The 18,096-nt window shown below is 34.1% G+C and overlaps 1 protein-coding gene across 1 annotated transcript; it reads left to right on the top strand.

Moving 5' to 3' along the window:
* The first annotated feature begins 340 nt into the window (after positions 1-340).
* Positions 341-14,483, top strand: LOC122051735. Its single transcript, XM_042612995.1, has 6 exons — positions 341-757; positions 2,470-2,540; positions 4,662-5,521; positions 6,676-6,790; positions 13,667-14,007; positions 14,103-14,483. The coding sequence occupies exons 1-6, from the start codon at positions 445-447 to the stop codon at positions 14,215-14,217; spliced, it is 1,815 nt and encodes a 604-aa protein (XP_042468929.1). The 5' UTR covers positions 341-444; the 3' UTR covers positions 14,218-14,483.
* Positions 14,484-18,096: the final 3,613 nt, after the last annotated feature.

Raw genomic sequence — 18,096 nt, 5'->3', positions numbered from 1 at the left:
TGTTCACGAACGTTGTTTACGAATATTGTTCATAAATATTAACGAGCTGAACACATATATATATTCAAATTTATTTATTTAGTTTAACAAACTATTCAATCGTATTTATTTAATTAATCTTATATATATTGAATGAATATAAATAAATGTTTATTAAATTGAACAGTAAATTTATTCCTGAACAATTGGTTTATTTACAGATGAATCCGACGGTTTAACGTGGCTATATTTTTTTTTCACGACATTACCATTTTTATAGAATTTTTAATTTTATTTTAGAATTATATTAGTAAAATATAATATTGTAAACTACAGGGCATACATGAAATTTATCTTCTAAAATCCCTGGGCGGTGTGTGTTGGGCAAGCGCTAGGACGGGGAAGGGAGGGGGAGGGTTCGCTTCGGCCATCGGATCGGATCGGGTAAATTACCGGCATCGCCGGATGGCGGCGGCGCTACTAGGGGAGGACGGCAGGGGCTACGAACTCGCTAGGAGGCTCGATGGGTGCGGGGCATGGCGTGCGTGGCTGGGCGACGGCGCCTACGCTGCCTTCGTTCACCATCTCTCCTCCCCCGCTTCCTGGGAAACCTTCATGTCCCCCTCGCCCAGCTCCCCCTCTAATTCCCGGGCTCATCTCCACTTACAGCTCCGCGTTCGTGCCCTCCTCTTTGACAAGGCTTCCGCCGCTCTCTTCCTCCACCCCGCCTCCTCCCCCGGAATCAGTGCTCCTTCCATCTCAGAGATTAATCCCGACTGTAAGCGCTAATTTTTAACAATTTGTTGGCTCATTATCAAATGTCGTGTTCTTTTTACCGTTTTGTGTGAAACCAAGCAACACTTAGTTCATGAATAAAAAATGTTTTCTTTCAAATTTTCTTTTTAGAATTTCCTTCTCATTCTGTTTTTTAAATGTTTAATTAAACATCAACCTGTCGTATTACAATCAACATCAAGGCTTATCCCAAGCTATGTTTCTAAAATGTGTAGCATGATCAGCTTTCACACACATATCATTTTGTTAATATCCTGTTAGCCAGCCTATCATCTTCAGTTTGCTCAAACGTCTTGGTGAAATTTGACAAGGGATCAATAAGGTTTCTCGATTGTTCATGACAGAGATGTTTACTCTAGTTGAATATGGAGTTCTTAACATATTCTTTATTTAGATTTTTAAAAAAAGGCATATAAATACATTAAGTATCTTACCCATCAAAACATAACTTAGTTACTCGTATGACTTGTGGAAATAAAAAAGAATATAACTTCTGTAAACAAATCATATCTTGCCTCAGATATTTGGCACCATTCCTAAAATGACCTCTAATCATATTCTCTAGTTTATGTAAATATGAACTTAATAAATTAGAAAGGTCAGTGTGTTCATTAAGGTTGGAAGTAATGCAGGGTAAATGAGAAACAATGTTTGTGCATATTGTAATGCTCACGTATCTCATGTTACTATGTCTTTATGTGAATATGATATGTCATCATGAAACACTCAACACCTGTAAGTAAAGTATAATGTCTTTTTATGTGAATATCACCACAGTTTTAAAGTTGATGTCTCCATGTTCTTATTTTGTTTCTACTACACCTATATTTTGGGTAGGATCATGAGCATGAGACCATGAGTTTCTCCCACACTCTAATGCAGTTTCACAAATACCAGCTTAAGTGGACCATTGCAAACACTATGTAATTGTTTCACTCCTACAAACAGGACAAATTACATTTGTATGGCATATTCCCTCTTTCAAGGTGAAACTGCCTTAAGGTTTGTGTTTGTTCATAGGAAATCTCTATTCTGTGACTCTAATATGTACTTATGGATCTCTTTCGGGCATTCTCCTATGGAGTTGTGACATAATGTGAATATGTATAATCAAGCTATAACATACTCTTATGGATCTCTTTTGGACATTCTGAAATGGAGGCAACTTTTGCAGAATGCCATCTTTGGTTTTGGTGTAAGTCAAGAACCATATATATTTATTAGGAAGAGGAGGGCTGGGGAGGAGAAAAAGGCATGAGGTGAGGATGCCAAGTCTATGGCCTTTCCTCAAATGGGAATGGGTAAAGAAGAAACCCCAGAAAAGAACCTACTCTGATACTAGGTTTATATCAAATTGAGATAATCAAAGCACTTAAGTATTGCAGAAGAAAAATGAGCCATATGCCCATACTAATATCCCAAGATAATAACTAATGGATAAACACCCAATGTGGATTAAACTATTTACTCTTATATGTTTGAATAATGAATGCAGCAGTAAATTTCCTTCTGTCTAGCCTCATGATGAATAATTCTCTAACATGTTGATGTCCAATTATTCAAATACCTACTTTTGACATTTTCAATGTTCTAACAATTCTTTTAATTTGCTTTCAAGTGCTAAGGCTTGGTTTTAGAGTAATCACTTCATCTTTTCATTTCTAAGATAGCCTTCTTTTTCACACTGGCTTTCAGATCTGCAGTTGCATGGTGATGATATTTATTATTCATTGGAAGATTGCCAACAAGATGGTGTTCAAAATGATGTAGGCTCTTCCCTCCTACTAATTGATGCACTTATATCTCTTGTTTGTTCAAGTAATTGCCATTTTTTCTTTAATCTGTCAAAATCAAATTTATCCTTAGAGTAGGGGTATAAAGTTTTAAGGACACTTGCATGGACACTCAGAGTAGGGTTTAATCATCTCATTTTAAAGGGCTTCTTCATGTTGATTATGAAGCTCCAGTTTCTTTGTTCAAGCTTCTATTTTTCCAGTTTATTACATTCTTATTCTTTGTACTCATTATAGGTTTGTTTGTTATACTTTGCTTGTGCTTTTAAAACAAACAAGAACTAGACCCTTATATATGAATTTATGTATTAGATAAGAATAACAAGAAAATGTATTGGAATTTAGTCTAGTTGATAGATAAAAGATCTTTCATGTTTGCAAAATTGTGTGGCTAGACAGGCTACTAATAGGTTGGAAGTTTACAAGATCATACAAGGTCATTCTTTTTGTTAATTCTTATTCATGTAGTGTAGCTGGCATACCAAGTGCAACTTCATTTCATATGCTCAGTTTTCAGGTTAGTTTAGTTGGAAATTTTATTTCCCTTTCACATAGTTGGACTTGGGACCATAGAGCAATATTATTAAATGAAAAAAAGGGAATAACTAGTATTTCAAGCATGGTTGACAACACCATTTTAAACAAAAGGTTAGCCATAACTATGCCAATTTAAGCATGGCTGACAACACCTGTCTACCAATGCTTTGTCCTAAGTTTGTCAGTATTTCAAGTTCAACTCAGTAACAAACAACTTTAATTTCTGTTTTAAACCTTTTTCAGTTATGGTTTAGATAAAAAATTACTAGCTTGTGTTCAACTTAAACCAAGTATATTGCTAGTTTGGAATACATTTATAGCCAGATGAAGTAAATCATTTGAGATCAAACACATTTCAGTAATTCTATTTAATTTGTAGCGAATCTTGAACCTTTCTTTAAACCTTTTTACTCTTCGTCTTCTTCTCTTCAATGCACCTCAATATAAATTTTGAGGTCAAGTGATGCTTCTATACCTGATGTTAATAATGACTTTGTCATGATCCTTATATAGTTTCACTTATACATAAAAGACAACTAAATACAATTATTACATGTTATTTTAATTTTTAATCATTAAGGTCTCATTGTGAAAAGCATCACATATAACCTTGACCCAACCTTTTGATATTTAATTAAAAGGAAGGTGCTTTGATGTTTTTGCTAAGTTTTTACCCTTTAGTTAGGGTTTCCTTTATTTGTAATTTAACTTTTCCTTTAACCAAGTTGTGAAATTAATAATTTTATATAGTTTAAATATATTAGTTAATAAGAAGCAGATATTAATGATGCTGTCATTAAAACAAAAAGGGTTGAAAATGGAGATAAATTTCTGGAATCTTTTGTGATCATTGTGTGTCCCTTAGGTTAAATGAAAAAATTCTATAAGATTGCAGTACTATTTGCGATCCTTATGGATCAGGGTGTTTGACTATTAGAAAACAATATGTACAAATATTAATGTGACAAAAATAATAATGCTAAGCTAAATATACGAGTTACTAGAAAGAACAAAAAAAATGAATATCTAATAGGAATAAGTTGTAGCTACAATTGATAATAAAATGAGAGAAAATAGATTGAATTCGTTGAAAGATTACAAATAGAATTTTCAACTAGAAGAGTTGAATTAGTTAGAGGGGAAGTGTAAGGAGTAGAGGGAGAGCAAAAGAACCTATCTAGTGTAATGAAAAGTTATTTAATTGCTTTGAATAGATTCCTAGTTATATAACTTGGCATAGAATTCAATGGTTTTAAGTTCCTTTTGAAGAGATTCTGGCTCCAAACTAAAGGACCTCTGCACATTTTTTTGTGCTTTGAAGTAATGATGGATGGTCAATAATTCTTTACCCTACTTGTCGAAAATAGTGAAGTTGTTTCTGGTGAATTGAATGTGGATCTTAATTAATAATTGCATGGCTAAAATCTTTCAATTCCTTTTTTGTTGAACTCAATGTTTACTCAAGTGATGAATTGGTGCTATTCATTGTTTAACCCAAAGTTTCATTTCGTAGTTATTAATTGTAATTGTTGTTTTCTTTTTGTCTTTTACAATCAGCAATGTAATTCTCGGGGGATGCAAATGCAGCTAAAAACAGCATTCAACACTTGCAAAGTAAATGAGCATTCTTATGAGCGGGCTTCTATTGTTGGCCCAAAGTATCATGAACCAGACAATGTACGACATAGGGTAGAGGATTTGCCAGAGACATGGTATAACCAGTTTCTTCGTGAGTATCGATTGAGACATCATACATTTCCATATTGTGACAAAGAACCTCAGAAAAGAACGCCTGAGGGAATGTCTATGTTTCTCAAATTAAGTGAAACACAGAAAAGGAAGAGACAAGCTTGTAAGGTAGGCCCAAATGTGGCCTCCAGAGATTCTATGGTGGAAAATGGAGCTTCTGTGCAGTCAAACGTGGCTTCTGATTTATCTATTTTGACTGAAGAAGAACATACTTTTTTTCCAGAAATGATGTTCCCTTCTAATTGTGTACCTGGTAGTGCAATTCCGCCAAACAACAGCATGGGGAAAAAACAAAAAATTGAAGTCTTTGAGGTTCTAGATAATTTGCCTACCATAATAAGCCGAAACCCAGCCATGATTGAAAGATTTGGCTTAATGTCTGAGTATTATAAAATGGGTAAATATAGGGGGAAGGACAGTTCTGGAGGGTCGAAAAAACCACTTGGTGTTGAGGAAGCATCCAAGATGACTCACAAAGTAGTAGCCAGTGCATTGTTAAGAGTGGGGTTTGAAGCTGGATCTGAATCTTCTATGGAAGTCTTCTCTGAGGTGTTAAGTGCACGAATCTGCAAGTTAGGCCGCATCTTGAGACTGTTAAGTGATAGCTACAAAAAGCAGTTCTCATCAATTGAACTTCTTAAGATGTTTCTGCAAACTGCTGGATATGGGTAAATTCCATAATCTGAGTTTTACTATTGCATCTCTTTTAGGTCAAAATATTTTTGGGTTCATAAAATTTCTGCTGCTGCTGCTGCTCCTCCTCCTCCTCCTCCTCCTTTGTTTAAGATGTTACATGTCACCCTGTTCCAAAAGATGGTAAAATAAAAAATGGGAATAATAAGAATGCAATCTTCACACATACACACACACACACACACACAAAAGGGGTTTCTGTTCCTTGTTCATCTGCTATAAAACTGTAGTTAGTAACCTCTTTACCACAGGATTAATCAAATTCAGTCTTTGAACCAGCAATAATTGGAAGCAATCTCACTTTTAATTGTCTTTGCTGCTGGAAATTTTGTTGACGTGGCTAATTTTTTTTCTCTCCACCCCACTCTTCACATTGCGATTATCTTATATTTTGGTCCTGCAACTTATACATCTACTTGATTCTAGCCTTTAAACAAGATGCACATTTCTAGTAGCAAGATTTGGTAAAACCACCATATCAGTTAACATTGCACACCAACATGCCAATATCCAACAATTATTTGTGTACTAAGTTACCAGTACATTTTTAGTGTGTGATTCAATAATTGAAGACCTTATTATGTCATGGTTGACAGCTTTCCTGCATTTATTTTACAAATGATGGAAAGAATATTCAATTTCTTGTCTTGGAACTGGCAGTAGCCTATCTGTACTATTTTGATCAGACTTATGATTGCATATTTTGTCTGTATTTTTCATATAAGATCAAATTCTCATGCATGATGATCTTGTCCACGACTTTTTAGTGTTCTATAATTTTGACACTTGGTTGTTAACTGCTTTCACCAAACAGATTGCAAGAGAAAACCTTAGCTGTGTGAGTTGCCTGTTCCTTACAGGGCTGTACTCATACATAGGTTGCAACTCTGTTATCGCCCAAAAACGACAGTATGATGTCTTACAAATTTGTTTTGCTAGCAAATTGAATCGCATGGAATAGTATCCAATTGGAGGATTTTTGAGAAAAGAATTACCTATATGGTAGAAATAACATCTTATGTAAATTATTCCTGATTTAATTATGTGCATCACATAATTCCTGTGTCATTCAACACTCAACATGGTTCTTTTTCCTTGAATAAAACTTCTGATGAGTTTTCTTCAACAGAAATGTTGGGATTCTAGCTGAGCTTATAAAGGATGGTATCAAAGGCTTGACTCAGCAGACACATCAAAATGTCCGTATGATGCAGCCACAACAAAATGCTTATTTGCAAGCTCAAGTATGAACACTTCCGTATTTCTCTTTGTTGGTTGCTAATTTTTGGATCAATGATGATACAGTTAAAACTGGCCTTCTGATAGTGTGCCACAACATGCATCTGCATTGGAATAAAAACCATTTTTACTTCATGAAAAAAGGCCGTATTTACTTGGTGATATGTGGCTTTGTTAGTATACTATAGTTAGTAACTAGTGACCCTTATGAGGTCTTAGTGCGGAACCAGGTGCTGAAATAGGATTTGTTTGATGCCTAATTACTCATGGAAAATTCTCTAGAAGCACACTTTTATTTTTTTTATGCGAAGGAAAATTTTCATATTTATTCTATAATTTATTTACCATAATTTATGTTTGTGCTCCTAGATATTCTTAAATTTCCCTTGTGCCACTGTAGTTTCTATCCATCCAATTGACTCAAATTTATGACTACTGATCATGTTATCCTTTATTTTAAAATGAATTTAAATTTAAATATACTTATTAGTGGGGAATACAAATTCTATCTTGAAATTTGAATTTGAATATTTGTCAATGTGAAAAATTAATATTCCATATTTTTTGGCATTTTCAGACTTACACAAGTACCACTTTAGGTACCATATGGTTCATAACTCCTATAGACCTTGGTTGTTTATTAATACAACTAATTTTGTATACATACTACTATTACTACAACAACAACAACAAAGGTTTAAAATTTCGATTCGTGTCGAGGTTTCAATCCTGGACCGGAACGATACGATTTTGATACCGTATCGTGCCGTGCCGATATAGTTTCGGTATTTTTTAATTATAAAATATATTAATTAAAAAATAAAATATTTAACATAAATATTTTTAAAAATAAACAATATAAAAACTAATCTTAAAAAAGGAAAAGATATGAAAATAGATAAATAAATAAATAAAATTTTTATTATAATTTTTAAATTAAAATAAATTAAATATAAATTAATTAGATAATTTTATTAGGGTTTAATAAAGTCTCTTTAGATTATCTCCATCATAGCTAAGAGTTGATTAAAATAATTAACCTAGGTTTAATTAAAAAAAATTCGAAATCCGACACCACTAGCGAGCTCGCGCGACTTCGCCGTTTCCGCGAGGTTGCGCGACCCCTCAACCATAGTCGTAGGGATCGCGTGACTCCTCAAGCGTAACTACGGTGGTCGTGCGACCCCTTGCAGCGGCCACAGGGTCGTACGATGTTTCTGTAGTGGCAGCAGAAGGGTTATGCGACCCCTCCATTGCTGTTGCAGGGTCGAGCAACCCATCCGCTGCGGCCACGGGATCGCGCAACATGTCGCAGCTGTCGAGGGTCTGGTGCCGGGGTCGTGCCGGTGCCAGTCTTCGAGCGGAACGAGACTTTTTGCCTGTTTCGACCGTCTCGGCATGACACTTTAAACCATGACAACAACAACCAAGCCTTATCTCACTAGGTGGGATTACTAATTTTGTATACATACTATTCTTTAATTTTAAAATAAATTTAAATTTAAATTTAAATATAAATTTAAATATACTTATTATTGGAAAATACAAATTCTATCTTGAAATTTGAATTTGCATATTTGTCAATGTGAAAATTTAATATTCCATATTTTTCTGCATTTTCAGACTTACACAAGTACTGTACAGTTACCATATGGTTCATAACTTCTATAAATCTTAGGTGGCATTTGGTTCTTTCCAAAGAATCGGAATGGGAATGAGAATCATAGTATTGTGGAATGAGAATGGGTATGAGTAGGGGCGGAGCCAGGAATTGATTAGAGGAGTAGCTAAAATTTTTAATTACTACTACTACTACAACAATAAGTCTTATCCCAATAGGTAGGGTCGACTTTATAGATCCTTCTATCTCATTGGACTCTATCCCCTACTATATCATCATTCATACTTAAATAATTTTATCTTATTTTATTATTATTTTTTTATTTTCCTCTTCCTCGTTTGATGTGTATTTGTAATAATTTTACATCGTCTAACTGAAACATTTATTGGTTGTCTAAGTACATATTTATATCATCTTAAACGTACTTCTCGGATTTTCCCGCAATAGATGTAACTCTCTAAATATAAAATATATTAATTAAAATAAAAAATTTAATGTAATTTTTTTAAAAAATATATATAATAAATAATAATTTTTAATATATATATATTGGGATAATTTTATTAAGCTTTAATTAAACATCTTTAAATTATCTCAATCATTGATAGGAGTTGGTTAAATTTATTAACCTAAGTATTTAATTAAACCATAAGTTCTCATTCACGTTCTATGGGCATGCAGGCCCGCGCGATGCCTCCTGACGCATCGCGATAGCACCTTGTGCCAATGCCGGAACAAGATGTTTTATCCATATCAGGTGAAATGACTCGAGATTTTAATCCATAGTTTTACAAAGGAGTTCCAATTTGAACTGTGATGATGTATATAAGAACAATAATAGTAGATGTTTATCTACAATTCTAAACATAAAATCAAGAACTGAGTTATCAACAAGTATTCGCCTGCATGTGTGAGATGATCTAACGACCAAATCATAATAATTAAGAGGTAGATCTTTTCTCAATACTCACCAGCAAGGAATTTTGATAGAGCATCATAATATGACTAATTGAAAACAAGGACATATATCATATCATCTTAAATTACTCTCACAACCTTAATAGTTTTATAAAGGATTAAAAGTAAATTTGAATAATTAGTCAAGTCATGATATAAACCTGTATTGAAAATACATCTTCAATAGGCATGAGGAAGGATTTGTCAAGCTGACGTATTGGATCTGGTATATATGAATCCACTGCATCCATTAATTTTAAAATAACATGCTTTCCTATTTCTTCATTCTAAAGCGGACAATGCTGAGCCTTGAATTATAGGAATCTCATCCCCAGGGAACTTGTAAAAACTAAGGAGTTCTAGAATTAAACAAAGAGAATGTCAAGCACAATGGAAAAAGTATCAAATTTTTACAAGGAAAAATATCAACCAACACCAAACCTCGAAGCTCCATTTCTACAGGCTCCAATAATTCAGGATCATCAACAACATCAACCTTATTTAAAAAGCATACAAGCGATGGCACACCCACCTACATGACGAAGAAAGAATTGAATTAATATAAAAAAATACTCCAAATAGTGTCTGAAAAATAAAATCAAATATGGAATGACAACAATATTACCTGGCGAGCAAGAAGAATATGCTCCTTCGTTTGAGGCATTGGTCCATCAGGTGTTGAACTACTGATATAACAAGGATACCACCATCCATCTGAACAGCTCCAGTGATCGTATTCTATTTGTGAACAAAGATATATAAGTCAAAATATTAAGAGGAGGAATTTCAGAACTTTTTGCTTTAGCTTTTCCCTCTTCAGAAGGAACCTAGAGAAAAAATAACCCCTATTAAGCAAACCAATTATATTATTAATAGTTTCATAATCTCAAATAAAACTAGAAATAACTAATACAATTTTAACAAGATTGAAGCTTCAACCAAAAATTTTGATAATTCTGTAAATACTAAATAGTCATACATCATTAATTCTAAATTTTATAAGTATTCATCTAATTAGAAATAAATAATTAAATATAATCTACCGATTTGTATTACCTACATATACAGAAACAATCTCTAACCATGATTATTGATTTAAAAGTGATGTCCTAATTCCTAAATCAGATGAGAATAATGAAAAAATTTTAAAACTCACAGTGTCAATTTGACAATTTCATTTGAATTTCTGAGTGAAACAAGCTTAGTTTTAGAGTATCCAATACCTGCATGAGATACAAAAGCTATAAGGAATTATCCTTGATTATTATTTATTATATAATGTAGGTAATTTGATATTTATAGGTCTGGGTAGAATTCCTAAAGGTTTGCCTAATATCCCTCTAATGTTTAAATAATTTTTCTGTATAATACTACTTAAATACTGAAATACATACACTAGACAAAGAACAAAAAATAAATAAGATATGGAAAACCAAAACCTAGAATTCTATCATAGAACTCTTATCCTAATTATTTGACAAAGAGAGAGAAACATTAGAGGATTAGGGCGTACACAAACCTAAAAGATGAATGACAGATTCGTCTCGTTGCTGGAAACACAGCAGATCTTGTGCGAGCGGCGGCTTACGGCGTTAGAAAGAAATACGGTGTCGTGCGAAGAACAGAGAAAGAGTTGTAGCGTATGGGAAAAGAGGAGATCGAAGGGGGAAAAGAGGATGATTGAAGGGGGAAAAAAGGAGATCTTGTGTATAGCCGATGTACCTCCTTGTCCTCGACTTCGTCTGTGTGAAGCTCGGCGTTGCGTGCCAGCATGGGTGGATCACGATGCAAGGGGTGGCAAGTAGGTTACGAATCAGGCCTGGGCATAATTTTTTTTTTTTTTACTATGCTATTTAGTAGATAATGGGCCAAATCAGGCCTGGGCTAGCCTACCACCCCTTGCATCCGCCCATGGGTATGAGCATGGATATCACTCTTAAAAATAATGTTTGGTAGTTGAATATTTTCTATTGGAATAAACTAAAATTTTCTTTTTTTTACCCTTAGAGGAAAATAAGATAAAAAATTAGATGTGAGAGAAAAATATGATGAGAGAGACTGATGAGAGAGAAATTATGATGAGAGAGAAAATGTGATGAGAAAGAATAAAAATAGGGAAAGTGTGATAAGAGAAAATGAGAAAAGAGAGTGTGATGAGAGAGAATGAAGAGTGAGAAAGTGTGATGAGAGAAATGGGGAGAGAGAGGTTGTGATGGCAGAGATTGAGGAGAGAGAAAGTATGATGAGAGAGAAAATGTGATGAGAAAAAAAATGATGAAAGAGAGTGTGATGAGAGCGAAGGCATGATGAGAGAGGATGAGGAAACGGAGAGTATGATGGGAGAGAATGAAGAGAGAGAAAGTATGATGAGAGATAATGAGCAGAGAGAAAGTGTATGATGAGAGAGAGTGAGGAGAGAAAGTATGATGAAAGAGAAAATGTGATGATAGCATGAGGAAAGAGAAAGTATGATGAGAGATAATAAGGAGAGAGAAAGTGATATAAAAGAAAATTTGAACAAATATATTAAGAGTATTTCGTCCAAAACTTAATTCTCATTCCCATCACAACTCAAGGGAGGAGGTGAGTTTCATCAATACCCAAGTTTTATCAACCAAATACAATGTTTGGAAATTAATCCATTCTCTCATTCCCAAACCTTTGAACCAAACGTCACCTTAGTTGTTTATAAATACAATTAATTTTGGATACATACTATCCTAAATACTAGCCAATGCGAAGTAGTTGAGACTATGATTTGTTCTATCATAAATTCTTATAGTACCTTTTCTCTTTGTGAAGTTCAAGTTGGTCTTATATTTATTTGCTACGTTTAATGCCAATTGAAATCTTGAAGTTTATGCTGAAAGTTTTCAGACACGTTAACTTACAGTGTCATGAATTATCATGTATCTACATAAGCTTTGTCATTACTGTCTATCAAATAACTCTCATTAGTTATTAAGAATTACAATTATTAAAATTTTAAAAATTAACAAAATCTAATTAATTCCAAATATTCTATAAAGATTTAAATATTTCTTGAAGCAAGAGCTTTAGGTACTTTGGATCTGCCATCCAACAGAAAGCAAGAGATTGATTAAGATATGATAAGGGGTAGGATAAAAACTTAGTTGAAAAAGAAAGGCTTTTTGAGGTTTCATGCGATCGTTGTGAGTCTCTTAGGCTAAAATGAAAAGTTAAAATCTATGACATGACCTATCATACTTTGTGGCTTAAAGTGTTTAGCAATTAGAAAACATCCTTTAAATAGGAATGAATCTAATAAAGATGAGAAAGCTAAGATGAATGCGTGCGGATATTATGAAAGATAAAAATATTAGCATCTATGAGCAATTAGGTGCAACTCTAAAAAAAGATAAATAAGGGAAATAAGTTGACGTGGTAAGAACACGATTAAAGGCAATAGAGAAGTTAATTGATTAGAATTGAAGGTCTAAGGGTAGAGGCTTGTCAAAGAAAAGTCTAGCTGATACAATCAAAAGTTATTTGAATAATTCGAGGGGCTTGTTCAAAGGCAGTAAGTTGATTCAACAAAAATTGATTTGAATAATGCAAGGGAATTGTTCGAAGGTAGTAAATAGGCTTAAATTGATTAAAATTGAAGGGATTAGGAATCAAAGAAATTAGTTAATATTATAAAAAGTAAAAATTGATTGTTTAAATAATTTGACTCATATAACCTTGCATAGAGTTCAATGGAAGGATAAGATTCATGTGGCCGATCTTAAATAGTTGGGTGTTACACATCTTGACGATGATGATCATGAATGTTAATAAATGGTTTTTGCTAATGGTAAACTTTTCAATGATAAACCAATAGTAGCATACTTGCAAGTTTAGTGAACTTGATGGTGTATATATGCATGCTAAACTTAAACCTACAGCAACAAACACGAAGATCAATTGTTTTGGATATGTATAAACACACTAAATGTTCTTTAGTTTTTTTACAATGGTAATAACATGAACTGAATTTATGTTAATATTTAGAGTGTACTACCCTCGAGTATTTTCAGGTGTGTACATCAGAAATGCTAGAAAGATATTTTACTGACTAGATGGCCGTGCTACACATGGCTTATACTTAATCTTTTAATTTAAATAACAACCAGTAAGTTATTTCATTAGAGGTAAAGTAGTTACAGGGACGAGTCAGCTACTAGTACACTTACTACTCCAGATTACTTCTACTTAAAAAGAACTGCTTACCTATTTTTGTTTAGCCGCCTTTGTAATGCAGTCTGGTGCAGCAGATAATTAATTAATCGTCTAACAACAGTTGCAGAGAATGCAGCAGATGCATCGACTACAACAAATGCAAATGCTTAACCCACAGAACTTGGCATTTCAACAGCACCAGCAACAATTGTTACGGCGTCAAATGTCCGCTCCTCGTGGTTCTGTAGTCATGATGGACAAAGATCAGCCCATGGTGGACGTCAAGGTGGAAAATGTAATGGAGTCTCCAGCAGGGAGCATGTTCAACGCACTCAATAAACAACAGTTACAGTTGCAACATTTACAGCTTCGACAGCAAATGGGTATGTCGAATCAGCATGCTTCACCAAGCCAGCAGTTCAAACAAATCTCAAATGTCCAACTTCCTCAACTGCAAACCCAGTATGACCTTGATGATACATGTTCTTCATATCTTTTGAATCATTCTTCGTACTTCGACTTCAACCTAACACTCCGATATTTGTCTTATGATGCAGGAATCCATATGGCATGCGAACACCAGTGAAAGTGGAAGCCTTTCACGAATTGATGGGTGGAGACTCGACGATAAAACATGATTCTGAGCATACTAAGTTGACCCCATCTCAATGATAGGAGTTGATACATTACCTTATGTTAATGTAAGAATCTCGGAAATCGTCATTGCTAATCCCATTATACATATCATCTTATTTTGTCTTTGAATATTTTGTACTACTGTATTAAGTTATCTATGGGTTGGAAAAGGAAGCAAAGCCTATAATACTCTCTGCTCGCTTCTTGTAAAGATTAATTATAGAAGGTCAGTTTTTGTTGTAGAATGGTACAGTGCTTTCCCTGCAACATCTATAATTATTAATGGCTTATTACTTTTTAAATATTTTATTTGCCATTTTTATTGACAATTGGTATAGCAATGATTCCTTTAGCCTTAGGATCTGTTTAGTTAAAAGAAGTCTTCTCGGGTGTTGCAATGATTAAATCATAGGGTGTTATCATATAAAGTTTTGGGGTTAAAATTTGGCATGTTTGAATATGTCTCTTTCCATATCTTGTCATTTGTATTAATGGTTAGTAACTTCCTGTGACTTATTTTTTATGTGTTAGTCTAGAGATGAGAGTATTAGGGACGAACGATCACTTTTTGCCACATGTTTAATATATATATATATATATATATATATATATATATATATATATATATATATTTCTTTTGTTCATTATTTTGACAAATAGAGAATTTTTTTTTCTAGATCTTTTGTCCTTAATTTTATGAAATAAATTATCTTATCTGTTTATGAGAGTTAAAGAGCTAAAAATTAAACTCATATTAATTTTTAAAAAAAAATCAATAAATATCTTTAGTAAAAAATTAAAATGGTTGATGATTTATCACATTAATTCAAAATAAATTTTAAAGAAAAGCATATTGTAATTTATAACATTTTCTGGTTATTTATCCAAGATAAATTAATGTTGTGTTTTATTTGTTTTATAGTTATTATATAGATACTCTTTGATATTTGTTAGCTTTAAAAAATAGCTTTTAAATTTTAATAATACTAAAATAAATTCTAATATGTCTATTTTACTATTAAAATATTTTATGGTTTAAATAACTTTTTATTAATAAAAATTTGAAAATTATTTTAGTATTAATAAAATATCACCAAATATTTTAAACGAGTTGTTTAATTCTAAAGGGTAAAAAATTATTAGTTAGCAATCGATTAAAAATTTAATAAATTGATTTTGTCTTAGACCACTTTAACTGATCAAATTTTATTGCCAAAATCAAATAAATCAAACTGAACAGAAATCTGTTAATTTGATTAAACTTTTTAACTAGTGACTTATGCTATTAATCAACTACGGCTAGACAGAATTCATAATCAATTAATTTGATCGGCGATTTTTAAAATTTTATTTTTAAAAAATCAATTCAAATACAATAGTTATGCTATCAATAAATTCGATTTATTGAAATTTAAATTTAAAAATTAAAATAAAATCAAATAAATTGAAATAATAATTAATCAATTTATTTATTTTTTAAAAAAAAATCTAAATTAACCTATCTGAATTTGTTGGTTATATTACTCACCGCAACCAATAATACACTAATGCACTCAGACCAAAAAATTGTTCTCTCGCGTGCATTGATGTACTCGACAATGTGACACAACCGAAATCAACCACATAAATATACAAGGGCAAGATCGAAAAGGCATCCCAAATTAAAAAATATTAATTATCTTTTTTTTTTCAAAATAAATAAATAAATGAATACATAAATAGACATCTTTTGATAATTGTATTCCAAAATTATCCTTTAATTTAGCGTTATTATAAAAGCTATTGGATAGCTTTTATAAGGGGTAAAATCCTTATAGTTTTTATAATATATAAAAGCTATCAAGTAGTTATTATAATGTATTTAAAGTGACTTTAGAATTTAGGATGTATATCGTGTAAAAGCTATCCAGTAGTTACTGTAATATATAGAAGCTACTCGGTAACTGCTATAACATGTTTAGGATGAGCTTAGAATTTAAGATTTATACTGTGTAGAAATTATCTAATAGCTACTACAATGTGTTTAGTGTGAGATTAGAAGTTTAGAATTTAGGGTATTTAAACACTATGATTGGGGGATTATGGGGCTCTACGTAGACGAGTTTTTTTTTGTTTTCCGTAGCCCCCATTTTTTGGGGTTTAGCTATGCCAGAGAAAAGGGGGATCGAGCCCCTTTCTGACGACCTCTCAGCTTCTCCACGTTGCCTTTGCCAGATCTTTGCCTCCCGCATGTTCTCTCTTACGGAATATCCCTCTCCCTCATGCAGTCTCTGGCTACAGCTCCGATCTTCTCCTTCCTCACACCATCTCTCCTCTCTTGCCGCCTCCTCCGCCAACCTTGTGCACCTCGACTTTGGCGTTCAACTTGGTTTGCCCGATCGACAACATCGCCTCCATCCACACAATAGACGATGCATCCACACAATAGACGATGCCTAGAGCCGCATCCCTCTCCTGCCCCAATGCCATTGCCAGTTGTTGTCAGGTCCACGCGACCTTGTGAGTGGCAGGGCCACATATCACCTCCATCGCCACTTCTTAAAGCAACGTCGTCGCCTCTTGATGTCGTTGCCTTATCTAAGCATCCCTCACATTACCATACTCACTATCGCCGTGAGCAACAGCGAACCAACGATGTGCTTGGTCCTCCCTTTTCCCCACCACGAGCAGATCATCGGCTCTGCCATCCCAAAGCGTTGGACCACTCATTCCTTATTCCTTCGCTGCGAGCATTCTCCGTGAGATGTTACTATGAGCAGCTCCAATCCTATCAGTCGTTGCTGGTCGTCCCCATTTTCCTCACCCATATGCAGCTGATCTCGATCCAACGTTCCATTCGACCCCTTCGATCCAATCCCTAACTCATCTCCACTCAGTCCTATCAACTGGGCACCTATCTCGTCTCCGATTGACCTCGCCATTTGAACACTTTGGTTCACCTCCACTCCGACTCGACGCCTCTTCCAGACCCAAATATCCGGCTACTCAATAGCACATGGACTAGCATGACACGTGAAACATCATGGTTGACATGGCGTGATCCCACAAGATCTCCCACAGTCTCAGATATGAGTGACGTGAACCTCTGATATAGCGATGAGGCATCCTCCTTTCTGGACTGTTGTGTTGTTGTGGAGTGAGCTTATCACATTGGCATGCCTTCAAGATTTATCCATCTAGTACAAAGTGTTAAACCTTCACGTGTGGGAGTGAAGGGTTAGGCTGAGCGTGGAAGAAATTCCCGACTAAGGAGTTAGACAAGGATTTTTCGGGTCATTGTAAGGTGGAGTAGCTAGCACAGGGCTAGGATTTCCAAGCTTGCCGTAAGGTGGGGTCTTTTCCTACTAGAGAGTTAGGGAAGAGTTTTTGAACTTCTTGTAAGGCTAAATCACTTCCAACTAAGGAGTCATTGAAGAAAACTTTAGGTTTGTCATAAGGTGAATCACTAACACGGGGCTATGGGCTTTGAGCCTTTCGTAAGGCTAACTGTCTTTTGATTGAGGAATCGAAAAACAAAACTTTGGGCCTATCGTAAGATGAATCACTAACATTGGGTTAGGGGCTTCGTGTCTGTCATAAGACTAAGTGTCTTTCAATTGAGGAGTCGAGAAAGGAAACTCTGGTCTGACGTAAGGTGAATCAATAGCACAAGACTAGGGGCTTCGAGCCTGTCATAAGACAAAGTGTCTTCCGAATGAGGAGTCAGGAAAGGAAATTCTGGGTCTGTCGTAAGGCGAATCACTAGTGTTGGGTTACACTACAAGAAAAAAGTTGAAAGAGAATATTTTTTATGCGTTCTATATGTGGCTGAAAAAAATATTATTAGAAGTATTGTTGTTAAAAGTCTACTCAAAGATAATGCTTAAAAAATATTATTTTTTGTAAAGACAACGCTAAAGCGTTGTGATTTTTTAC

The sequence above is a fragment of the Zingiber officinale genome, chromosome 3A (genome assembly GCF_018446385.1).
Source record: "Zingiber officinale cultivar Zhangliang chromosome 3A, Zo_v1.1, whole genome shotgun sequence".
NCBI lineage: Eukaryota > Viridiplantae > Streptophyta > Magnoliopsida > Zingiberales > Zingiberaceae > Zingiber > Zingiber officinale.
This window is presented reverse-complemented; position numbering and strand designations above follow the sequence as displayed.

Bases quoted from the DNA above. Each gene is read 5' to 3' on its own strand.
- LOC122051735 (XM_042612995.1), top strand. From the start codon at position 445: ATGGCGGCGGCGCTACTAGGGGAGGACGGCAGGGGCTACGAACTCGCT. The intron at 2,541-4,661 runs GTAGGCTCTTCC...TTTTACAATCAG, and splicing joins AAGATGGTGTTCAAAATGAT to CAATGTAATTCTCGGGGGAT. The intron at 6,791-13,666 runs GTATGAACACTT...GTCTAACAACAG, and splicing joins ATGCTTATTTGCAAGCTCAA to TTGCAGAGAATGCAGCAGAT.